The sequence below is a fragment of the Cupressus sempervirens genome, chromosome 11, assembly GCF_028749045.1.
Source record: "Cupressus sempervirens isolate cs-2001-9-10 chromosome 11, ASM2874904v1, whole genome shotgun sequence".
Lineage (NCBI taxonomy): Eukaryota > Viridiplantae > Streptophyta > Pinopsida > Cupressales > Cupressaceae > Cupressus > Cupressus sempervirens.
This window is the reverse complement of record NC_143128.1, coordinates 585,053,503-585,079,940: the sequence shown is the minus strand read 5'-3', so window position 1 is coordinate 585,079,940 and position 26,438 is coordinate 585,053,503. Positions and strand designations below refer to the sequence as shown.

At 35.0% G+C, this 26,438-nt stretch overlaps 1 protein-coding gene across 1 annotated transcript in view; it reads right to left on the bottom strand.

The window, feature by feature from the left end:
- Positions 1-6,760: 6,760 nt before the first annotated feature.
- LOC149531007 (DNA repair metallo-beta-lactamase family protein) overlaps positions 6,761-26,438 on the bottom strand; it is a 40,120-nt gene continuing 20,442 nt past the window's right edge. Inside the window, exons 4-5 of the mRNA XM_089810409.1 lie at positions 8,584-8,790; positions 6,761-8,319 (exon numbers count right to left, since the gene is read on the bottom strand). Coding sequence (XP_089666535.1) covers positions 7,114-8,319; positions 8,584-8,790 — 1,413 coding nt within the window. The 3' untranslated portion in view covers positions 6,761-7,113. The remainder of the gene's footprint in view (positions 8,320-8,583; positions 8,791-26,438) is intronic.

Genomic DNA, 26,438 nt, shown 5'->3' with positions numbered 1-26,438 from the left:
AGAAAGAACCTTGCCCCCCAAGGAGGAAGACAAGGGGACATCCTTTCCAAAACAAATGTCTTAGAAAACATATCTTGAATAGATTCTATGAATGAGTATAAATAGAATACAAAATCATAGAAAATGAGGAAGAAAGAATACCAATTAAGCCTAATAAAAGACCTAATGGATCCTAAGAGACTGGATGAAAATACACCTCTTGCGCCCCAGTCCAGAGACAAAAGGAAAAGAGATCTATATTATATCAACAGGAGGAGAATCCCCTATATCAAAATTATGAAGGAATTGTAAAATTGCACGAGAGTGAGATATAATTCCTAAAGTGGCTTGTTCACAAACATACAATTTGAAATGTCTACAATCAGCAAGTGTGTATTACAATAATGAAAAGGACATTTGTACTTATATAAGGCATCTTTCGGTATAGGTTTAAAGATTTCCTTTTTGGAATTCATTAATTCAATATACACCTGTTTAGCCACCTCTTGATAAATATCAGAGTTATCTAAAGCAGGTGTAGGGAGAAGTTTATGAAGAGGAGGACGATGATTGGTATCACCTTTCTTAACTTGAGATTTCAAACAACCAACACCATGCAAATCCGGTTTAGAGGGTATATGAATAGGATACTTAATACCATGCTCATTAACACCAAGACCTAAACCTTTATAACCTTGTTTAATGATTATCGTATATCTTGTAGTCTACATATCATGTAAATCTTCTACTGGAGGTGATTGTTTATCATGCTCGTGAGAAAAAATCGTATAAGACAGAATAATAGGTTTTGAAGAAGTGTCTTTACACTTTCCTTTAATATCACCATTAATCAAAGGAGAAGGTAAATCAAAGAAGTCTTGCACATCTGTAACCTGAACTATAGCTTGAACCTCCTCAAAAATATGAGAAGAACTAGGGACAAGAGATGGAAAATTAGGTATTGGATTAGGATTAATAAGATTCAGATTAGGAAGATTAGGAGATGGTGTATCATCTACCAAATCCTTCACATAATCCAAAAGAATAATAAGTCTACCACATGAATCTTTAAGAAAAGTTTTGAATGTAAGAAGACTAGTATCATTTAAATTCACAAAAGCATAAGCGAGAATAAAATGAAAGATCATAAACGTAATAAAATGAATGATACTCTCATAAAACTCATAATTATGGTAAAGAGATGCTAAAAGAAGGGTAATAAGAAACATAACCACACACCAAAACATCTTCATCATCTTCATAGAAAATGAAATGCAAGAAATATTTTTGTATTCTTATTGAATATATAGAATTTTTTTGTATTTTTAAATTTTAAAATGCAAAAGCATAAACTAAATCTAATCTTAATGCAAGAAAAGACCTAACAAATATGAAATGAAATATCACACCACAAAACACAATAGGGCATCTAATTCCACAAAAGAAAAGATGGTAAGTGTGTTGGGTTCACCAAAATGAATAGTGATGGTTAAGACACAAGATAATATGAAAGGAAATCTAATGCAAGATTTAAATATAACACCAAAAAGAAAAGAGTTGTCTATTGCGGGTTCACCAAAACGAATAGAAAGAAAATAAGGTTCCCCTTTCTTAACCCTAATTTTTCAATGTGATGATCCGAATTGATTAAGCACAAGAGAGTGATCAATGCATAAATGGATCATGTGATGGAAAATAGGGAGAAAGGAGGTTATATAATATTTATATTATGGGGGAGTATGTGCTTGACTCCTGAAATAGATAAAAGAAAAATACTAACCTTGAATCTGGAAAGTGTTGTTTTCTAATGTATGTATGCAATTTCTCGAAAATCTGCAATTCACTCTGAACTAGAAATGTCGAGATGAAGGAAACCCAAAAATCTTGTCCTTTTGAAGGGAGGTTGACCTTGGCCCTGTTGGCGGGGCACAATCTTACCCTAGGGCACAATTACACCCCGAAAAGTCAACCTTGACCTGCACTACTCTAAGAAAAATTTTGTTCACAGATTTCACAAGTTCGATGAAAAGGCTATCTGAATTTGCTCTTCAAATCGTTCTTCCACACATGTCTGTACAAGAAAAAATGGTTTTGTTGTTTGGATGAGGGGTTTGTCTTGGTCAAACCCTAGTTTGGAATCAACCTTAGTAATAGAATTGAAATAGAGAATGCTAGCAAGTAGTAGAAGTAAATCTAACAATGAAGCTATGATATTCAATAGATATGCAATTTGTATTTGAAATGTAAACAAATATATTTATATGAAAGCTTGAACATAACATTAACAAATGTAAATCAAAACCTCCATGATTGTATGCTTAGAATCCACCTTTATAGAAGAATGAATAGATCTTGAAGATGAACAAAGGATCTTGAAGGAAGATCACACCACCATGATGGCTAGATCTAGGTTTTCAATGATGAATCTTGAATGCTTGAACCAAATCCCTACAAAGGCTTGAATGCTTCAATCCTTGATCTTCAATGGAAAATTTGAATGCTTAAATGATAGAATGCTTGCTTGATCTTGAAAAGTAGATAGTTGCTCATAGATAGTAGTCGTTCGTGTGTGATAGATCCTTGATATCAAAATGAGGGAAGAAGGTTTCCTTATTTTGAGATCTAGGGCACAAACTCCTAGAGAAGGGCGACATAGGAGCATTAAATCTCATATAACCTTAACCCCTAAGAATGGACCTAGATTAAATGTAATTTAAGAGTCTATCATTCTGAAAACCCGAAACAGCTAACCTAGAAGGGAGAAAATAAACTTTCTGGAGACCAAGATCCCAAAACTTTCAGAAATTGAAAATGGGACCTAGGGTCAAGGACGAGGTCAACCTTGCCTAGGTTAGGGTCAAGGTCATTCGTGACCTAGGTAAAGGTCAAGGTTGACCTTGACCCAAAAGGTCGTCCTTGATCCAGAGGCCAAAGTCATCAATTTCACAGAGCAATTTATCAGAAATAGGCTGGAAATAGAGAGAGAGAGAGAGAGAGAGAGAGAGAGAGAGAGAGAGAGAGAGAGAGAGAGAGAGAGAGAGAGAGAGAGTAAAACAGGGGAAAACATCCAAATCCATACAAAGACCCATTCAAGGCACTTGACATGACCCCAGACCACTTACTCAGAGGGCTAGACACTCTAACATGGAAGTGCTTCCATTTTAAGATGATACAATAACATGAAGGGGAGAATTAGGGTTCTAATAGGTTTTGGCCATTTTAGTGCATTGTGCAAACCTTGGCGCCATGAACACATATCTCTGATCGGATTTAGTGATGGCTACATGGGAACAAAAAGGGAGGGTCTAAAACAACTAATATGCACTATAAAAAATTCTAAATCTTGAGTTTCACGCTTTGAATGAGCCATGCATGAGACACATTAGAACCATCGCATTTTTCAATCGCTACATCGTCTGGTTTAGAATATTGTGAGAGTAATATAAAAAAATTGTAAGGAAACCATGTGTATTACCAAAGACTGCCTAAGTCCCACCACATAAAGAGTGTGGTGGAGGGACAATGCGCAGTGGATCTACAATGGACAACTTTGAACTGCCATTTGAAGGTCCAAAAGATCTTACAAGGCTTCATGATCCTCAAGTTGAGTTCCCTAGCCATATTGTTGACCTACAAGAACTCAAGTGATATGTCAACCCTTTGCTTCAGCTCATGTGGCTTAGAAAGGGGACATTGCAATCCTCCCTTCTTAGATAGTGCTTGTCCTCAAGCAACTTATCTGTAAAGTGAGCACCAATTTCTTGATCCCAAACCAATCTGAGACGTCTCCCTACACTAATCTTATTTACTATTGTGATATAAACAACGATACACCCAATGTGTAGCAACTCATCATGGATCCTCTAGAGGAACATCTACACATGTCAATGCTAGGATTCCAAACCGATCTTGGAAAAAACCCACTATGGTGATATTGTGCCCCTCTAATTATAACTATAAACTCACACTACTACTACATTTCAATGAGGTCCATAATAACAATCCTGACACTTGACACAATCCTGGGTAGTTATAACAATAACATGCTCAACCATAGCACATAAACCTTGGTATCTCTCCTCATGGCGACCCCAACATAAACAAGAACAAACCATGTGAATAAGATCAAACTTTGTCAAAAAAGTGGTAAAGATGTCAATAGGCTCAACTTTGAAGTACCAATTTTGAAATGTGCAATATAACCTTGACTGAATATTACCATCTATACAAAGTCCATGAACTCTACGATGGCAGGGACTAGCACCCAAGAAACTACCAATCATCTGCAATAAACTACGGATCATGTAGAACCCTGGCCTCTAGTTCCATCCATACAATCACATGCTTCACTTTGATAAAAATGCCCAAACACCATAAACCATTTAGTAACCTATGGGGATCATTGTAAAGCAATGCACCAAACAAATCAATACTTGGACCCCACATCAAAATATAAGCCTTTCTATATGAGATGTAGGAGTGTCTCGACCAATCATTATCAAATAACCACCCGTAGAAGCAAAACATCAAAACAACCATCACATTTTTCAATCGCTTCAGCATTTGGTTTAGAATATTGTGAGAGTAATGAGAAAAAACACTATAAAGAAAACATGGTTATTACCAAAGACTATCCAAATCCTACCACAGAAAGAGTGCGGTGGAGGGACAATGCATAGTGGATCTACCCAATCTAGATTTCAACCCTTTTGTGGATCTATAGGCTCAATCACATACCTAAAAGATTAGTCAGGAGAAATTGTATATTAATTGATCACAAAATGTTCAGTTGAGGAGAAAATATTGCAACGATCAAGAAGATATTTGGCTATGGAGAATTCGGTTATGAATTTTGTTAAGAATGAAACTATTAATGAATTACTCGGGATTAAGAGACAAAGCCCACCTGGTTAATGTAAAAGAGTGGGAAGAGCTTCTTAGACCCATGACAAAAGTTGCAGATAAGGACCTGAAGAGCTAGAAAGGAGAAAGCAGCAAAGGAAATAAGTAAGATATGCATGTGAGCCTATGATGATGATGATGATGATGATGAATGCTCACCATCTACTAGTAGCTCAAGTAGTGGCAAAAAGTCTTTAGTGCACATGCACTCACAAACAAAATTTTAAAATAGAGAAGTGACAATTATTGTGGAATTATCCATAGAGCAATGTGAACTCTATCATTCCCCACCACCCCACCCCCTTCTCTCTCTCACACACACATACCCCCTATTTTTTAATGTTTTTTCTTGGCTCATTAAAGAGCCAAGGCCCATTATGAAATTTGATCAAAATTACACAACACGGTTGTGTTATGTGTACTTTTGACTCTTTTTTTCATAGTGCCCACTTTTTGGCAAACCATCTTATTGCATATGCCCAGAGTATGATGTAGTTTGCAAGTTTTTTTCTTACTTCTTGGGAAACTTGGCACATGTATTGTACTTTACCGAGACAATCAATTTAAATAGTGTGTTTATCAATTATTTTAGATGTTCATTTATCCTCCTATACTCTCAATAGTTCATCACTTGTGATATAAAGAAACACAACTATCAACATAAAATGACTCATGCAATATAAAAAAACACCAGCAAAAATGATAATAATTGTAAAAAGACAATGAATGGGAAATATTAGCTCCTAAATATGAAACCAATATATTTGAATTAATTAAAAAATACTTAACATAAATTAAAACAAGTTTAGTAGTTTTGATCTACATATTACTTTTTAGAATAACTAGAAAACAAAGTAGTAGTTTGTTAATGAGATGGTCTCTGAGACAAGATTTCCCAAATATCTTGGCTAAACAGTAAATAATATTTTATGTATTTAGCCCACCTTGGTATTGATGTCACAATTTCACACCACTAATTATGCTTCTAATGAGTTGTATTTGTAGTAACCTAAACTTAGCCTAGGCTAGTGAAATTTCCAAAGACAACTTATAATTTTGTGCCACCATCATAGAAGGGTGCAGATGGTTAAAATCAAGAGTTTAAGGTATGTTCCAAGTGGGTTAATGGAAGTTACTAAGACTAACTTGAGGCTTCCTCATTTTACTTGGAGAATACTGAAGAGACTATGGGGCTTTTAAAGTTTCTCTACAATAATACCCATTTAAGCAAGTATGGAGCACTAACATGTTAATCCCAACTCTTTGGTCATGCTCCATCTTCATGGCAGAATGACTTTTCATTAAAAATATGTCAAGTCTAAAGCATTATTTCTTTATGTCTAAAGCATTAACGGTAAATAAAGAATGCACTCAAAATGCTAACAAAACTTCAATGAACGCCTTTACATTAGAATATTTAGTTTTAGGTATTTTACCACTACCATTTATTTCGGCAGTCACTTGAGTAGCACCCATTTATTGTCTGATCTAGATTGTGTGCAGATTTCCATGATAATCATTAATTAGAATATATGATTTTTGAAATTTGATAGACTGTTAAATCCCCAAAAAAATAAGAATCTAATTTATATCAGTTCAAAAGATTCAACTGATACAGTAAGAAATCCTTTTCTTAGATTCAAGGAAACTTCTTTTGATAACACAAATGAACAGCCATTGTCAAGTATGGCACTTAAATGCATTACTAATGTTCAGGTCTTGTTGATCTGGAAGATATAACCATTTAATTACTGTATAAGAATTGCTCTCTTTTAAACATTCATTGTAGCACATGTCAACATGTCAGGAACTCCATGCTGCCAGATTTTACACAATTTCTTTCTAATATTATTTTTGGCTAATAAGCATGAAGACTGAGTTGATATTAAATGCACTTGAATTTTTTTTTAAATGATATTACGTAGAATAATCATAGCTTTTGAACAATGAATATTTGACTAAATTTTAGACTGGACTACATTGGAGTACAGCTTACTGTTTCAACTAGTATACAGCCAGCCCCACTGAACTGAAGCAATTGAGTGTCATGAATACACTCTTGATAAGAAATATAATTATCATAGTACATAGAATGAGGTAATTTACACAATCATTATATTATTGAATAATAGAATGAAATGCTACTATCTTAATCTAGACTCCAATTTTTATCTAGCAAATGAACAGGAAAGGAATTTGAATGAAAAGCCGCAGTGATTTCTTTTCATTTGATTAACTTTGAGAGTTTCGGATTTTAGGTCGCTTAGTGATATTTGCAAGGTCCAGTAATGACGGAAGGGGCTGAGGAATTGGTACATGTAATGATCTGTACATTTTTCTAACATTTTCATGAAGTGACCTGGGATTCTTGCAATGGCTATCAAAACTCAAGGAGCTCTCTTCCATCATGTAACTTTGCATGCAGCCTACTTGTTCACTGTCACTTGCGCCATATTTTTTAGGACTTGGATGGTCAGTATAGTCAAGTGGATGCTCACTGTTTTCTGAATGGCCACTCAATACATGTGGCTTCTTCACTTCCTCGTTGATATGCAAAGCTATCCTTCCAGATGACTGTGTGTGGTCATCTGCATGATCTGTAAAGCTTCTGGATTCATCATCAAGCTTTCTAGCCCTTACTGAATCTGTAAATTGAGATGTGTTCATTCCGCCAGACATAAAATGCTTAATATCTTGTAGCAAATGAGAAGGTGACAGAAGTCCTGCATCATTTATTGAAGTCTTGCACTCTGAAGAGCTAAAAGTATCCTCCTCATCACTAAAAGACATAGGTGGAGATGGCGGAAGACTATATCTTGTTATCCCAAAAAGAGGAATGGGTTTAAGTGGTGAAGAAAAGTGCACGTGTGTGTGAGAATGCTTCTCTTCTAAAGCTACACTCAAATCTGAGTTTCTCTCTCGTTCCGAAATAAAGCTCACTTGATTTGAAACATGAAATGCAGTTGCATCAGTAACCGTATCTTGTTTGATTCCTGATATTGAACCAGCTTGACAGAATGTATTTGTAGTTCTGGACTGCAAACCTGAATCATTTTGAGACCATTTTCGAGTATTTCCAATATTCTTACTAACATACTGCAGTTCAGTTGCTTTGCAGTTGGAAGTGGTTGAAATGACTTCTTTGGGATTCAGAACCATTAATGCTTCCTCAAGTTCCTCTTTAGATGAGTGCATAGAAAAACAAACATGCCAAACACCAAACTGGTCTCTTTCTGCTTCTTTTAGGACTGATTTTGTTTGCCTTCTGGAAATAACTGGTACAGGAATCAAATCAGAACCTGTGCCTTCAAGCTTCTCTTCACATGCATACCACTGTGTAGAAGGACGAATAAAAAGTGGTTCTGGTTGACCACTTTTTTCAGCCTTGGCAAACTTTGCTTTTGCCCTCTCATATAATTTGGGGAAGCCTTCACAGACCTACACAAGCATAATAGGAATTGGTTAGGCAACACCAAGATGATACCCTATATTTATTCTTCAACATTGCATCCAATTATGTGATTTTGACAAGATCAAAATTTATCATCTTAGTGAATACACCATCACACATATTGCATCATATTCTACTATGACAAGATTGTTTACTACATTAAATAATGGACCAATGCCGAACCAGCTCCTTGACCAAAAAGATAACAAAACATTGACTATTGCTTTAGAATGTGTTGGTGTGATACATACATGGAAACGGCATGATGCATCTTCAGACAGCAACTCTGGGACCAGAAAGGAAACAATTGCATGGTATTCAGGGATACTCAATTTATCCACATAAATCTTGGATCCAAAACTTTTTGATATTTCTATGAGAATTTCCTCCTGCCCAAGAAGATCACAAGCAAGATATACAGGAGAGGCACTCGGATGCTTCCATATGCAACTAATAACCTACGAAAATTGAACAATGTCAGTAATCTGCATTTGTACACCAGAGAACTTGTTTGCCCGTTTTTTTCTAAGTGATGAGAAACAAATAACGTCAACCAGATTTAGACATAAAATCATAAATACAACTTCCTCAAAAGATTCAGTTAGGTTGCAATTATATAAAAGATTAAACCAAGACATTTCCATCCTTGACCAAACTAACTTCTTAAAGGTACACTTTGAGTAAGCCTAATCAAACAATTTTAACCATAATATTAAGCTACGAATGAGGAACATCGTCAATCAATTCAATATTTGATGTCCGTGCCTGCTTTGCAGTTCTTTCTAGTTTTTCAAGTTCTCTATTCTTGAAGTGCCATGAAGATCAACTACAACTTAAATATTAAATATTTATAATTTAATACAACTTACTGGCTGTGAGGGCCAATCATATTTCTGCATGAGACATTTCCTCTAAATCTGTAGGAGTGAACTTGATATGCAAATGTGCCGCAGCAAGTTACTGGATAAGAGCTACTCCTAATATATCTTGGGCTAGAATGACAGATTTGAGATTTCTAAAAAATTCCCTGCAATTACTGGAATGCGAAGAATGTAAAGAAAATGACTAATTTTGTTCTATCATGTGAATCACCTCTTATCATGGATCATGGATATTTAGTGGATTGTCAATATGCTTTCCTATATATCATTGTCATTAATTTCCAATCAACAATATATGCTATCAAATGTGAAATCTGTATATTAAAAATAACTTCAAAAATTGCATTGTTTTCCGTCTTCATTTTTCCTGGGCTCATTGTTTTCCGTGCCTCATTTTTTGAACCAATGGATTTGGAATCTAATTTCAGATTCTTTCTGGTTTTTTCATGCTCTCTTTTGGGTGTCCTTTCATTTTTTCTGGGTCTTCCTGCAATCTGCCTCAAAGTTCATGCCATAGGTCTTCAGAAATTCATGTTTTTTGCATCAAAAACGTGTCATGGCATCTCTCACCAATCTTCTCTTGGAAGGCAGTCAGAAATTTAACAGAAAGAACTACAACACCTGGAAGCAGAGAATGATGACAATCTTCGAGTAACGTCGCCTTGAGGCACTTGTTCTGGGTACTGAAACTCATCCTACCACAGACCAATATTGCAGAACATGCAGAGCTAACTGATCAGCCCGAGTTAGATTGAACATGCAGAGCTCACTGAACATTTTATTTTATTTTATTTTGAAGTTAGATTCACAATTAAGGGATGGTATTAGAGTTAAATCTCTCTATTTTTGTTTCTCTCTCTTCCATAGATTTACTTCTATTTCTAATGGTCACTCTTCTTCTATGTTTCCATATTCTCTCTATTCAATATGGAAGCTTTCTCTTCTTTCTTCAGAATGTTTCTATTTCTTTCTTTGTTTGTTATAAAAACATTCTTATGCATACTTGTATATATAAGTCGTTTATAATCTTTGTTTAATAACACATTCATTATTTTACCATAATAAGTCAAGCTATTCTATTGTCAGCAGTTTTCTTTTATATATTATTGCTATTTTGTACGCCTTCTTATCTGCTGGGATAAGATGACATGGCACTACAAATAAGATGACATTGCATCATGAATATGCCTGGGTGTTTTATGTCAACAGCTCTTTATCATTACTTGGTTCCTTTCAGCAGTTTGTGTATATGGCTCTACACATTCTGGAGTGGTTCAGTTCATTGCGTAACCGCCACCGCCCAGTCTTGATGAATTCCAATAAATTATCATTAATTCTTGAGCATGTGTATTATGTTTCGTGTCTTATGAACTTCTCTTTTATGATCATGGGGTTGTGGCATCACAAGAGGATCCAGATCAATGTCTCTTGTAACTGCCATCTACTCTTCATTGATTCATCTAAGTTGGTGATGTGACTCAATCATATATTGTGGAGTCTACGAAAGGTGAATTATTCGGTGGATGATAATGTTTCTAGCAAAAGTTATATATCTTTAGCAAAGAGAAGAAATCACTGCTTGGTGTTTATTGAGAATCTGATGTATCAGTTTATATATCATGATCCTCAGGATTGTGTGTGTTAGAATTTATTCTGGACATGATCGGTTGCAGTGCACAAGTCTGAGATGATCACTGTAGTTATTTTATGTTTATCATTGTGTATGAAAGAATATCTTTCCAGACTAATGCAGAGATGATTACATCATGACAGTGATTATTCAAGTGTGATCCTGTAGTGTCAGACTTTTCAGTATTTTGTGCAGTCTGTATTCTGTGTTGTGTTTGTCGTGGATTTCTCCGATTATTGGGTGTGGATATTTGTTGGGCTCAGCTATTATAATTTGCTATGTTCATGAACTCTTACTACCGTAGAAGTCATTCTAAGATTGTTGGTTCTTGAAGCTCAAGAGTTGTGAGTTGTATACTTGTATTTAGTTGGATTATTCAATAAAAGAGATATTTTATGTGGCTGGGTTTTTCCTTTGAGTAGAAGGGTTATCGCAAGGTAAATCTTTATGTCTATTTGTTCTTGTGTTCTGTCTAAGATATCTGCTCTCTGATTTTACTATTCTAGTTTAAAACATTACCAGTTAGAATGTTATACAATTCATGAATATATTTGAAATTTCAGATTTCCATATCCTGGAAACCCATTTCCCCATCCTGGCAACTCAGGGTAACATAGACATAAAGATATGAACACTTCAATTAAGACAAGCAATCTAACCTGTCTTGTAATCCTCCACTTACATCTCCCTTCATTGATTACCAACACATCGCCAGTGTACTCATATTAATTGTTTTGTGTTGCAATTCAAATCATATTAATTAAAGTTTTTGGTAAAACATCTGAATAAATCTTGAATTAATTAATTTCTCCTGGGGGAATAAACCACGCTGAACATGTACAATTTCTTGTTGCATAGTATTGCCTTGAATATAAGAAACAATCTACAAGCAATTTATTCATAGTTGTCTCCAGAGAAGGTTACAGGATGTTGGCCTACATTAATCATCACAAGTTACACTTTTGGGTATTTGAACTGAAATAAGAGGGACCAAAAATGTAAACACATAAGCAGGACAAACGAAAAGGGTAGAAACTTAAAGCTTGTTTTTAGGACTACAAACCTACAACCAAGCTAGATGCCGATTTGGTGTATAAGAAACCTTATTTTGGAAGCCCAACAAGCGATTTCATCTTATTTTCCTTATATCTTGTTCAAATTTTGTACCCCTAGGTTTTGACCTCAGGGCAAAGCTAAGGGTACCCTATTGTAGGACAATTAAGGCAGAACTGCTAACTGTGCAACATACCGTTCTCCAAATGTACAGTTTATCTAAGCATTTCTATGCACCTCTTTGAATAACAATAGTCTTCAGATACAAACATGACTTCACCTTTAAGCATTTTTTTAATAAATCAAAATCTATCTGTATTCAGCGTGAGGCCAATTTCATATAAATTACTAAAACAACACCAATCTCCTGAAACACAATCACCACCCGACTGCTTATTCAGCAGAACTCTAATTATCTTAATTGCAAATTTTACTTTATCTCAAAGTAATGTCACTCTGATATGTCGAATTCAAACTTCTTTTGTGGCACCATTTGCTGATCCTATGACACATAAATTCATCTCTTTTTAGCAATTGTTTTCATGCTTGTTATCACATGATTTATGGCACTCACAACAATCACTAATGCAATTGAAGCTATACTGTTCCTTAAGTATGTTGGTCATGCCTAGACTAAATGGATTAATAGTTGCTCTAGTCACAGTTGTTTTAACATTTCGACAACTCTATGTTGCAGGGTTCTTGCCCACAAGCTTCATACCAGTTTGGGTGCGCACAGGGTGTGTGCCCAGCAGTGAGGGTGCACCACAGTAGGCACAGTGCTGAGCGCGCACCCTATATGCACCCAGCATGAATCTAGGCGCACTGGCAGGCCTACTTTATAAGCATGGACACAAAACTCAATAAAAAGCTTCTTTTTTGTGGTTACCAGCTAGAGTAGAATCAAGAAGAAAGCATTGAGAAGATGTTATTTTCCTGCCACGATAAGCAAGTAGTCTTAAAATTATCAGTAGTGGCAAATTTAATAATGTTTGTCCTGTTCTTTTCTGTTACTTATTTGTTATATCTTTCAGTATTTTATTGATTATAATATCCGATGGAAATGATCTAGGACTATCATTTCAGGAGTTGCAGGCTTATTTGCAACTTCTTTATAATCATGAGATCAGAGAAACTTCTATAAAAGGAGACCTGATAAAAGAGAGGTTTGTGTGTCAATAATACCCCAAGATTGATATGTCCAATAAATTTGCCAGAAAATTGTGGATGGAATGAAAACTAAAAGTTCTGATTGGAATGCATTAAAGATACAGAGCATTTTTATTCAGATACATATATGTTGAACAGAGAATTTATCTTGGATACATAAAGCAACAGCAGTGGATTTAGTTTTACAATTATGCATATTTCTCTTATTTTTGTTTGTACAATACACACACACATATAGAGATAGATAGATACATACATACATATATATATATATATATATATACACACACACACACACACACCCATACGCACCCAAACCCCTAAAATACTTTCACGCACCCACATACCAAGCTTGCATACATGTATCCATCCCAGCATCCAAACCGGTAACTTTGCCACAACTCAATACAAAAACCAAACTAACCAGAAAACAACGCCATATTGAATGAGAAGAAAGTCAGTGCTATATGGGAATGCATCCCCCCTCCCAAATCCACTTGTCTTCAGAACAAGAACATAACCAGGTTTAGGGACCAGTTTGAAACCTTTGAAGGACATTCTACTGAAGAAGTCACCATTACAGACAATTCCACCTGTCCAATGAAGGGAATAGGGACCTGTTCAATTCAATTCAAATAAGAACCGGAGTTACTTTACAATTAAAAGATGTTCTCTTTGCACCAGGCATAAAGAGAAATTTGGTTTCTATTTCAGGTCTAGCTGATCAAGGCTATCGCATTACCTTCCATGAAGATAAAGTGTTATTTTGGCCTAAAAACTCTAACATTAAGAATGCTATTCCTATAGGAACTAGAGATGGTAGCTAATACAAATTATGTAATAATAAAAAACATGCACTAAGCCATTAAATATCAAATCATAATGAAATTGGGCATAGAAGATTAGGACATCTTCAGTACAATGCCCTACCTACTATAGGAAAGATTACTAATGGATTACCTCACTTAAAATCTGAACATATTGGAATTTGTAAAGGTTGTGCTCTAGGGAAGAACACTAAAAGGTATTTTCCTCCAAGTGAACATAAGTCTTATAATGTACTAGAACTTGTCCACACCAATTTATGTGGTCCAATGTCAACACCACCATTAGGGGGATTTTTGTATTACATTATCTTTGTCAATGATTATTCTAGGAAAACGTGGATATATTTCCTAAAACTTAAGGAGTCAAATGAAGTATTGTTGAAATTCAAAGAATTTAAAGCCTTAGTAGAAAATCAATCAAGGAAGAAAATAAAAACTCTTAGATCAGATAATGGGGGTGAATATATATCTCAAAACATTAAAGAATTATGCATTTCTATTGGGATTAAAAGGGAGAGTACAATACCTTAAAATTCTCAACAAAATGGAGTTGTAGAAAGGAAACGCAGAACCATCATTGAAGCTGCAAAAGCCATGATGCATGATCAAAACATACATTTTTCATTTTGGGCAGAAGCCTCAAATACAGCTGTATACATCCAAAACAGATGCCCCCATTCAATCTTAGAGAATATAACACCTAAAGAAGTCTTTACAGAGATTAAGCTAGACTTAAGCCATCTAAGAATCTTTGGTTGCCCTGTATACATTCATGTACCCAAAGAAAAGAGGACTAAACTAGAACCCTCCGAGAAGAAAGGAATATTTGTTGGTTATATTGAAACCACCAAAGGATACAGAGTCTATGTTCCAGGACAAAGTTCAGTTGAAATCAGTAGAGATGTTAAATTTGAAGATGATTCTATCATAGAATTAGACACAATGGAGAATTAGAGGGAGCGTATTATAGAAAATTATGAACCGTCATCATCTTCTAATCTTGAAAATGTTGAAATTCTCAACAACAAGAAAAGGCCATTATGGGCAAGAAAGATGATTGAAGAGAATAATGTGGGACCTGATGAAGTATTTAGAGAAAGTAAGAGAACAAGAAACCAAACATGCTATTTTGCACTCATGACCGAGCTTATTAAAACAGAACTATCAAATGTTGAAGAGGCTTTGAGATGTCAAGCTTGGAAATATGCTATGATCGAGGAATACAAATCCATCCTAAAAATGATGTCTAGGATGTTGTACCCAAACCTAAAGATAAATCAATTGTATTTTCAAAATGGTTATTTAAAATCAAATATGCATTAGAGGACAATATTGAAAAACACAAAACTAGATTTGTTGCCAAGGGCTTTTCTCGAAAGGCCGAAATTGATTATGAAGAGACTTTCGCAACAGTCGCTCAATATACTTTTGTAAGAGCTATTATTACCATTGCAGCATCCAAAAGGTGGAAGATACACCAAATGGATGTCAAGACTGCCTTTTTGAATAGTAGCATTGAAGAAGTATATATAGAACAACCTGAAGGTTTTGCTACTCACAACAAGAATCTTTATGTATGCAAACTGAAGAAAGCTCTCTACGGTCTTAAGCAAGCTCTCAAGGCTTGGTATGAAAGAATAGAAAACTATCTCTCTAAACTAGGATATTCCAAAAATGAAGTTGATCCTAACATTTATTTCAAAATATCTAATGGTGAAATGTTAATTATTGTTCTTTATGTTGATGACTTATTAATTATAGGTGAAGATCATCTTATTGCTAAATGCAAACAAGAACTTGTGTCTGAGTTTGACATGAAGGATCTAGGGACTCTGCACTATTTTCTAGGTCTAGAAGTATGGCAAGCATATATAGATACCTTACAAAGCATATATGGATACCTCACCATTACATAAGAGATATGATAGACAGATGTAATTAAATTGGTCTATATCTGTACTGAAGAGCAGAATGCTGCCATAGTTACCAAGCCTCTTCGTAAGCTGAAAGTGGAGAAATTCAGAAGTAAACTTGGTATGACTAAAATGTAATTAAAATTTCTGAGATATAATTTATATATTATGAAATTAATATATTCATGAATGTTTAATGTTGCAATATTGCATTTATGTGTTATGTTATGAAAGGTGACAATCTTTCATGAAATGTTGTGTAAGGTCACTATTGTAAGGTGACAACCTCAACAATAGTGTCACTTGTTATCATGATTGACTACATTAACTTGTTGTCCTGGACTGTGCCAGAATTCATGATAACTACTGTATAAAAATTGACTACATTAAGTTCCTGTCCCAGAATGTATCGGATATCTTGATGCTGTATATAGTACGTTCAATTGTTATCACTTAGCATGTCTCAAAATTATGGTTGTGATTATGATAGCATGCATATCACGATTAATTCTTTTAAAGGTTGTGTCCCAGACTATGCCGGATTTCATGATATTGAGATAAGTTATGTTTTTTAAGTTCTTGATCTATTACCATGACTGACCACAGCATATGTTGTCCCAAAATGTGTCAGATGTCATGATGATTTATGTATCAAGATGGTCCATATATGTTTCCAAGATTGTAATACCTGTGATATTGGAGACTTAATTGACATCAAGGGTGATATTTGATTGACTTCCTTTATTGTTGTTCTGGAGTGTCGGAAATCAGATAATTCAATTTTCTTTGAAATAAAAATGTATTCAATCTGGAAACATTATTGAGATGTTGTTCAATTTTCTCTTGCTAAGAGGGAGTGTTGAGGAAGTAGCTTCAGATTGTAACGCAGAAGAGTGATTTAAATAATATGTATAATTTATGTGACAAATTTTATATGTATGTACTTTTATAAAGTTAAATGAAATCTAATACATATTATCTATTGCTAATGATATTTAAACTGCAGTTGCCTATGTGTTATCGTTCTAACACTAACTAAAGTATCCACGTAGGGATATGACCTTACATGGCATGAGCCATGTAAGGGTCATACCGCTACGTAATGGCAACTGGTTGAACTCATATTAATATTATACAATGCTTGTCTTGAGAATTGATATATAAACTCGGCAATCTCAGTATCAACTCAAGCATTCAATAGTGGAATTCGACAATGAATATAGTACTGTCCAAATATATTACAATTTGTTGCAACACATAATATTCAGAGCATTGTTCGTACTCTCTGTTGTCAGTGTAGTTTTTTATTTTTTCCTATTTTGCTAGGTTTTTCTTACACTTTTAATAATCTCGCTTAGGTTAATAAAGCATGTCTTATTAGGTGAATGGTTGTGAGGTGTCACCTTCCTACATGTGAGCATCCATTAGCTATCTTGGGAAGATACTTTACTATCTTTAGTCCGATAGATGGTTGCTCCTCATTGGTTGGTGCTGCTACCTCCTCTCTCTTCCTTGCCTATATAAGCATGCTACCTGGCTTGTATTTACATCTCTTGTTTTTGCGTCCTCTTAATGCTATTTTGCTTCCAGCATTTGCATTACTCTCTTGGAGACTAACTCTATGATGCTATTTTGATTTTGTATCATTTGCATTCATAGTTTAGATATTTACTCTTTGCACTAGTTTTCTAGGTTATTAATCTTTTCAGATTCTAACATCTGTTACATACTCTCTCATATGTTCAAGATTATTTGAATTATCAATTCTATCTGAGATCCTATCTCAGACATAATAATATTCAAAGTCTGAAATACAAGGACTTTAATACAGTCACTCAGACATATATTAAAATATTATTCTCTCCAGCACAGATCCATTTTCTCTAACAGGCACATCTTGACAGTGAGGAGTCCAGTAGTTCTTGTGATGAGGGGTTTTAGGGGATGATTAGAAGCCTCCCTTCAGTACATTTTGACATGATGTTCTACTTGTTTTGATATCATGCTACTAATTGTAATCATCTTTATGATATTTTTGATATAATGTAAATCAGAATCTTTTATTTGTTGAAGATTGTAGCTGCGATAGAGATCTTTATCTCTGATTTTATGAAATAGAAATGACTGTTATGATCGTTATGGTCATCTTCAGCTGAAAGAGACATTTATGATAATAATTGAGATATTATTATATAGACAGACATGTATCGTGCGTCATGCAAAGAGGCATACATATGGAAACATGAAGAATTTTATATTTGTTAAGTGAAGAGACCTTCAGTTGTGTAATGAAGAGTCTCTCTATTCTTTATATGTATTGTATGAAGAGAAAGCATTAAAATGTAACATTTTCTTTATCAATAAAATGATATTTTTGTTGTGTGGCTAGGTTTTTCTCTTCAAGTGGAAATGCTTTCCCAAGATAATCTCGTGTGTCTCTTGCATCTATTTTGTTCTTCCTTATTGTTGTTTATATTTATCTCTAGGCAATTGTTAACACTATTTTCCAATAGTTTGAATTTTTAATAGTGGTTTGTAATTTGATTTTCAATGTTCAAATATACTGTATTTTGTATTGAGTATGTTGCAATTTTGCTATGTTCAAGTATTTGGTATTCTTAGTTCTTATATTGTTATATATCATTTTATAACTAGCATTTATAGTACTATATGTGTAGTATATTACAGTGCCACCCGTCCGCCTCCCCCCAACTCCTACATCCCCTAGTACCTTTGTTACACTGATAAAAGTTTAGGGAAGGCCTGGGTTTTCAGCATGCCCATCTAGTTTTTGTTGTGAGAGCTGTTTGGACGCCCCTGCATATAGTCAAGGAAATGTCTGTGCTTTCTGCTCAAGACAACCTGCATAAACCCTTCCAGATCATGTTTTTACAAAGCCATATACCCCATTTTCCTAGTTAGGAAGGTCATTTTTGGGTGGGATTCATACATACTTAGAGAGTGATTAGGCTGGCACTTCACAGAGACGAATTGAAGATCATTACATAATGGTTAAGGTGGCACTTTGCAATTAAGAATAAAGGAACCTTTAGACTGATTATAGGAGCACTTTGTGATCAAACAAACTGAAGGAAGCAAATCCTAGATAAAGGAAACGGGGGGGGCTAGGGTTTATTAAGCTTCTCATGGTTACTCACTTGAACACGTTCCAATCAATTTTTTTAAGTAAACCAAAAGTGAAGGTATACAGATATAAGACAGGACAGATGCAGAAGGTATGAAAGTAAGGAAAAAATTCTTGAATAAGCATAGTACCCAAGTGTAAACTCGATAGCAACAAAAAGAAAATTCCCAGAAAAATGTCATTGGTGTATGATTCCAACATTTAAATATTTATAAAAAAATTGTAATAATTAAAAAACAGTTGAAGAACAGAAAAAGTACAGTTTAAAAAGTTACAGTTTTCAATAGAGTTAATAATCTTGAAGCATCTGCCTTCGTTATCAGCTGTGTAAAGCATAGTTTAACTTATTGTTATCAGCAACTTATCGCTGAGGGCAAAAAAAAAGATATCGGCAAATATTGGAGATAAGTCGGGAACTTTAAAATTGCTTAAATTTAATTGGACCTGGAGATTGAGTGTTCCTTCCTCTTCTTGCAGAGCTGAGGACAAGTTGGCGATAAGTTGCCAATTTATAGGTGATATTTCCAACTTATAGGCGATATTTTAGTGATATATCTGTGATTTACCTGTGACAAGTTTCAGTTTCTACGCCAGCAATAACTTGGACTAGTTTATCACCTGTCCTGATTTATCGGGATAAGTTCACTTATCGCCTATTTATCAGTGATAAGTCAAACTATGGTGTAAAGTACTCTATAAGTCACTTGTGGGAAGGAATAATTATAGGGTATTGCCACTTGAAATTCATTTTGTTGCACATTTTAGGGATTTTTGTAGTATTGCATTTGTTATGGGGGTAATTTCTATGCTTGAGCCTTGAACCCACTTTCCACAAGCCAATTGCACAAATTATGGGATTTTCCCAACCATCAAACGCTTGGTCATGGGATTTGGGCAATGACGTTGACTGAGAACTTTTCAAGGGAAGTATTCAAAGATTTATGATGCCATTAAAAATGTCCACTGTGCAAATTGAATGTCTATGCCAACCACAATATCTCTGATACACAATTTAAAGATGTTACGGGCCTTTGAAGCTTCAGTTGTATCATTTTCATTCACCTCCCTAAAGCTTGGAATTGTATTAGGAACAACTGAGGTGCCTTTTGCCTCCTAGTCATACAGCTTGAGCTGAGGAAATGTTTGCTATCTGGAGCCTGAAATGTGACTGAATGGGTGTTACTTGCAAGTTTGGGATCCCTTAGCTCTGCGAGCTTGAAACAAGCTTTGTGACCTTTCTACCCTTTTCTAATTCTGCTCATGGGAAGACAGGTGTTACTCTTGTATGCTGCACTACTGAAGATGCCTCTTTACACATTCAGAAGACTGAAACAAATGCCATGTTTTTGCTATTTCCAGCTGAAAATGTCTTCATTTTGTTGTTTGCTTCCATAAGGGGCAAATGAATATGTCGTAACAATAAGTTTACCTTTCTACTGTTTTTTTCTCATAATCTGATTAGATCACCCATAATGTCTGCCATTACACAGCTAAGTATGTTGTAATTCTCCCCAGATACAGCCAAGTTCATCGTTACTGTGCCATTATTTAGCTAGAAAACTGTCTGTCCTTGAAAAAACCATAAGGGTGTAGCAAATCTGAATGATGTTATCAATCTATGGATATGCCATTCAGCTATTATAGTTTGATGAACCCAAAATGGAATGTATCTCCAGAATTTGTCTTAGAGGGTGTATGCCTATGCATTAACACTGCATGTGTCATTTAAAGGACTTACATGAGAGGATGAAAAGAGTATAAGAGGATCAATTAACGAAATGAAAACTCCGTTTGATCTTTATGTTGATATGGCTCGTCATCTTGTACTGTCTCCTGGTGATTCTAACCTTACGTGCAAGAGCCCTAAGGTTTAGGTAGTGAAATTAGTAATTATATGTATGCATGATGAGATCAGAGAGATTATCAAGTGTATATTATCTGTTTTTGTGTTCAGATTGATGCTACAATTGCTTAGTTAGTAGATTTCCACAGTTCACAATTGACCATTGCTTTGTTTCTGGATTCTGCTATGTAGGATTTTGATTTTATCAACATTTCAGATCACACTCCGTGATCCATTATCGAGATGAGAAAAGAGCTAGGAGTAAAATGAATGGACTGCAGATGCAAAAAATGGTATTAAAAAAGGAGGTGGGTGGGAGGTTTAGGATACAAAACAAATTGGAACCAACTTAAAAAATAAACAGATAATGGTAAAGAATCAATAAAAAGAAAAGAAGTACAAGAACTAGTAACCAAAAGGAAAAGAGGAAAAAAGGAGACCAAAGGAATCATGAGAGAAAAAACATAACAAAGATAAAGTAAAATAAAAAGGAATATAAATAATATTTACAATGCCTATAGAATAAGCCTAAACAAACATAAAAGTAGAGATGAAAAACAAAACAAGAATCCTAATTTATACCTTAAAATTAGAAATATGTATAAATAAGTGAATATATATGTAATTAATCAAATGCATACATATGTGATAAAGCAAAAAAATAGTATGTGGATAAATGAAAAAATGTGTACATATAAAGTATTATAGATATAAAGGAAAATAGAATGTGTAAAAATGAACAAATGCATACATATAAATTAATATAAATAAAAAATTGAACAAAAGTATATATATAAAATAATGAATGAAAAATGTGTGTCTATATATATAATGAAAATAAGAATGTAAATAAAAGAACAAATCCATGCATATAAATAAATATAAAACAAAAATAGATTAATAAATGAGCATATGCAAATAAATAATATAATGAATTGAAAAATAAAAATGTGCAAGCATGTGTGAATATAAGAGTGCATATATGTAAGCACATATGTACAAATGTGTGTGTGTGTGTGTGTGTGTCTATATATGCACTTATATTATATGTGTGCATGGGTATGACAAAACAAAATTACAAAATGGTACCTATAATTACATGAATGTATACGAGGAAGAAAGTAAAGACCCAAAAACAAATTAAAGCCCTAAAAAGGAAACCCAAAGAGAAATAGAAAAGAATAAAAAGAGAAGAAATAAGAAGCAAATGAATATGGAAGAGAAAAAAAAAGAAAAAGAAATAAGAAAATGAAAATGAAAACCCAACGAGAGAAAAAAGAGGGGAGAGGGGAGGAGTGCAAGAAGGAAGATGGGGTGAGGGAGAGAGAGCATAGAAAAACAAAGAAACTAGAGGGGAGAGGGGGGCTAGGGAGGGGAATACTGAATGATAAGGGGGTGTAAGATTAACTTATCCTTCATCACGGTTAAGGCTAGAGGGTGATTGTAGATCACCATGGCTTCTTTGAGCTTCCTTTTGAAGAAGTTATCTTCTTTAGACAAGATTTGGGTATCTTCTAAGCAAATCAGGTATTTGGAGGAGGAAGAATGATCAGAAAGGGCAGATTTGAGAACCCTCTCATGGTCAATGCCTACATTGTGCTCTTTGATTCTGGTTTTGAAAGAGTGGCCCATTTTGCCTATATACGGGATGCCACGTGAGCAAGCTACTTTGTAGACTCCAAAATCAATGTACTTGTCCCTAGGAACTAACAAAGAGGGGATGAAGTTTCTCAAGGTTGAAATGGGTTTAAAGGCACAACGGATGTTCTTCTTACGAAGAATTTCTTATAACTCAAGGTGTGGCAAGTCACACAGGGGATAGAGTCCTCTTTATATCTTTTTGGAAATAATTCTAAATCTCCAAACTTGGCACATGGTCATAGTATAAATAACCTAGCCTTTAAGCACAAGAAAAATCCTAATCCTTCATTTGGCACAAGAAGTTAGTTGTTGAAAGACATTGTGCATTAGCACAAAAGTGTCAAGGTTCCTTAAAAGCCTTCAGCTTGTGTCATGTGATGTTTCTCAGTCATGCACAAGCTTGAGTTATGCTTTTCAATCGACTTCCTGCACATTGTGCAGTAGAAAATTCTGTAGGCTGATGGTTTCAATTTGACAGAAGCTACAAGTTGATTTTCTTGGGCATTGGGACATGGTTGATTGAAAAAGTGGGATGGTGCATATTATTCCAAATGTTTTGGCATAGTGCACTTGATGACATGTGTTGTCCATTTGCACATCATACCCCAGAAAGTTTTGAGTTTGCATTATTCTTTCTACTCAACATCAAAAGGCAAGGGAGCCAAATTGCAAAGCAATGTCATATCCAATATTATATTTAACTGCCTTTATCCCCGTTGGCATCCAATCACTCCAATTTAAAAAAGGTCCAAAGATGGACTTCAATTTAGTTCAGTCATCATCAAGCTTGTGAAATTTAAGTTAGTCAAGAAAGTCCTAGATAGCTTGGTTTATGTAGATGAGTGCGTAAGGTTTTGCCATGTGTCCCAAGAGAAAGTGCAAGGTTTTTGTAAGTGTCAATGCCCCAATCTTTCACTTATCCACAGATCTCTTAAAACCTTCAGAAGACTAGTGAGGGTAGGGTTTGGCAGAAGACTGTTAGTTCTAATAGAGCAATCCTGCGACCAGTCCTAGATAGCTTGGTTTATGTTGCATGAGAAATAACACCAGTCATCATCATCCAGCAAGGTAAGGAATGTGTTCAAAACTAAAAAAATACTCCATTAGGCCCTATTTGTGCCCAAGAGCATCATTTCTACAAGGTGGTCATGGAAAAGCTTTACAGCGTCCTAATCTCCTCATGATGCTAAGTGCACCCTACACAAAGGTTGGAAGGTATAATTTGTCTAAGTATTATGAAAAACTCCAATTGTATCTAAGTATTAAGGAAAATTCCTTGACAAATGCCTAAATGCACCCAGAGCACTAATAAAAGAAGGTCAAAGAAATTTGTTTCAAACATGGTAGTCCTCCTTCATCACCCTGTTACACCTAGCAGCTCAAAACACCAGTACCAAGGAAAGTTTGAATGCAGGCAGAATCCTTTAACAAGTCTCACCTATTCTCAAAAGCATGGATTCCATGAAGCTAAGAAAAATTTCGCAAAGCCACAATTATCTACTCTCTTCACAATGTGCAGCCAAGAAACACAAATCCCACCATGCCAAGAAGATATTCCAAGATCAAAGCCTTTCAAGAGTGGCTTAATCACTACCAAAAGGGAATCACCTAGTAACCCCCATAATCCGCATTCGGCATGGAAAGGCATCTACAAAACTTGAAAGCCAATAGTTTGTTCGAAGTAAAGTCTGCATACCCTACACAATAGCGCTCATGAGCACAAATGCATAAACAATGGAGATAATGATCAAAACATGAAAGTCATCCACACGGGCAAATATGCACTCCTGGGCACAAATACTATGAAGGAAATGTGAAAAAAGAAAAAAAAAATTCCTCCGTTATAATAGATTCGCGCTCAGTAGCACCATTACCAACAAGTCAAGGAATACTTGGAAAGAATGTAATGTCCCCGTTTCGGAGGTAATTTGATTTAATTAATTAAGTTGTCCAAAATAATGAATATTTTATGAGGATGACTAATTAATTATTTTAATTAAATAAATAAGTGGTATTAAGTTAATTATTTATAAAGTTATCAAATAAATAAATATTAAAATGTAACTTTATATTTAATTAATTTAATAAAATGACTTGGATTATAAAATATTTTATAAAGTCACTTAATAAATAAAATAAAATAATGTTCTAGAAGTTTCTGGAGAAAGTGGAGAAAAAAGAATAAATAGGCATCCTAGGCTTCATTCTCACCAGGCAATTTTGTTGTTGTTGATGTTGATGTTTGATGGTTGTGGAGCCTAGGGTTTTTGCAATTGTCTTTGGCCATTGAGAACGAAAACTCTCAATTGGTGAGCAATTTTGAGAGTGTGAAATATCACTTGAATTATTGCAGTTGGGAGAAAGTTACTTCAGACTTTCTATTTGAGCTTCATTGTAAAAACTTCGTGGCTATTGGCCAAATTTTTGTATGACTTGATTTGATGAATTGTTGGAGATATTTTGGTGATCAAAGTCTTCATCTTTTGGCCATATTAGGGTTTGATTTGCAACATTCTTCATTTCCAGATTTCTGATATATTTGTTTCAATTATCTTTAAGTCTGCATAAAGCCACGATTTTGTTTATTGAAGCTACAATATTCATCAATTATGATCTTGAGTTAGAGCGCTAGAATTCCAAAGAGCTGGAGACTATTGTTGGAACTTCATGAGATCTTTAGAGGCTGATCCATAATTAATTTTCTGAGGTTTGCAATACAGGGGCGATTTGGGCATGAGAGCACAAATAAATTCATAGAAATTCATTCACACATCTTTGGCACATGGGTATTTGGGCGAATCCCTTCTTGAAGCTTGGCAATGAAGATTGATGATAGTAATTGAAGGTTGCAGCTGTGATATATTTATTTTGAAGGTCTGAAAGTTACAGCAGGGGCGGCTCAGCTTTGGGTCATTATTCATCACATACAAGGTGTTCATTTATTGATATATGCTGGCTACTTCATCTTCCAAACAAGGCGACTTAACCAGGTTCTTTATGTTGTCTTGTTTTCTATTTTATGCATATATCAACATGTGTAAGAGGCTGCAATTTGTACTAAAAAATTGTTAAGTTGCATAAGTATGATGCCAAGAGTCTTGGCCAATTTGCAATCAGCTTTGTATTGAATAAACATTGGCAATCAAGGAGTGATAAGTAGTTTCTCAAATTCATGTTGCAATTGTGTAATCAAATATCATCAGCTTATGCATGCCAACTGTTTGACATAATGTCAGTGATTGTAGATGTTCTTATCAGCATATAGGTTGCATACCAACTGTTTGCTAAAATTACCAGTTGGCTATAGGTGCATGTTCTGCATTTAGAAGTCATATATGAGCATTGTTAAAGATGAAATTGAGTCATTGATGCTTCTAGGTTAGAGTTTATGCCTTGTAGTTTGATTTCTAAGCGTTTGGAGTACTTTGATTTCTTCTACAAGCATTTATATCAGTTTGATCACATAAACCAGCAAGCTGGGAGGTTACGAGTGAATTGTTTGACGATATTCCTTGAGTTCCTTATCAGCACTTTGAGATCAAATTTGAACAAGGAGATTACAGTGGTATCAGAGCTAAATTCCTGCCAACCTGACGGTTTAACAATCACATGCAGACACCTGGGGTTGACTCTCATAGATTTTACACTCGCAAACGAGCTTGGTTTGACAAAGAACAAGATTTTGACAGGCAGCCAGACACCATGGGTGACAGGCAAGAGCATAGCCCACCAAGAGACAATAGAAATGAGGATCAGGAAACAAGGGAATTTTATAGAGCAATGGTTACGAGACAAGAGCGGATGGCTGAGGCTTTGCAAGCACTCACCACCGTGGTTGAGCGCATGAACACACAAGACAGACGGAATCAAGAGCAAGGGGATAACAAGAGTGCAGTGGGATCACCTAGAGTTCATAGAACTCTTTCCAAAACAGCAAATAGACCTACACGACCCACCTTCTTGAGAGAAGAACATGCAGTAGAAGAGAATGGTGAAGATCTTG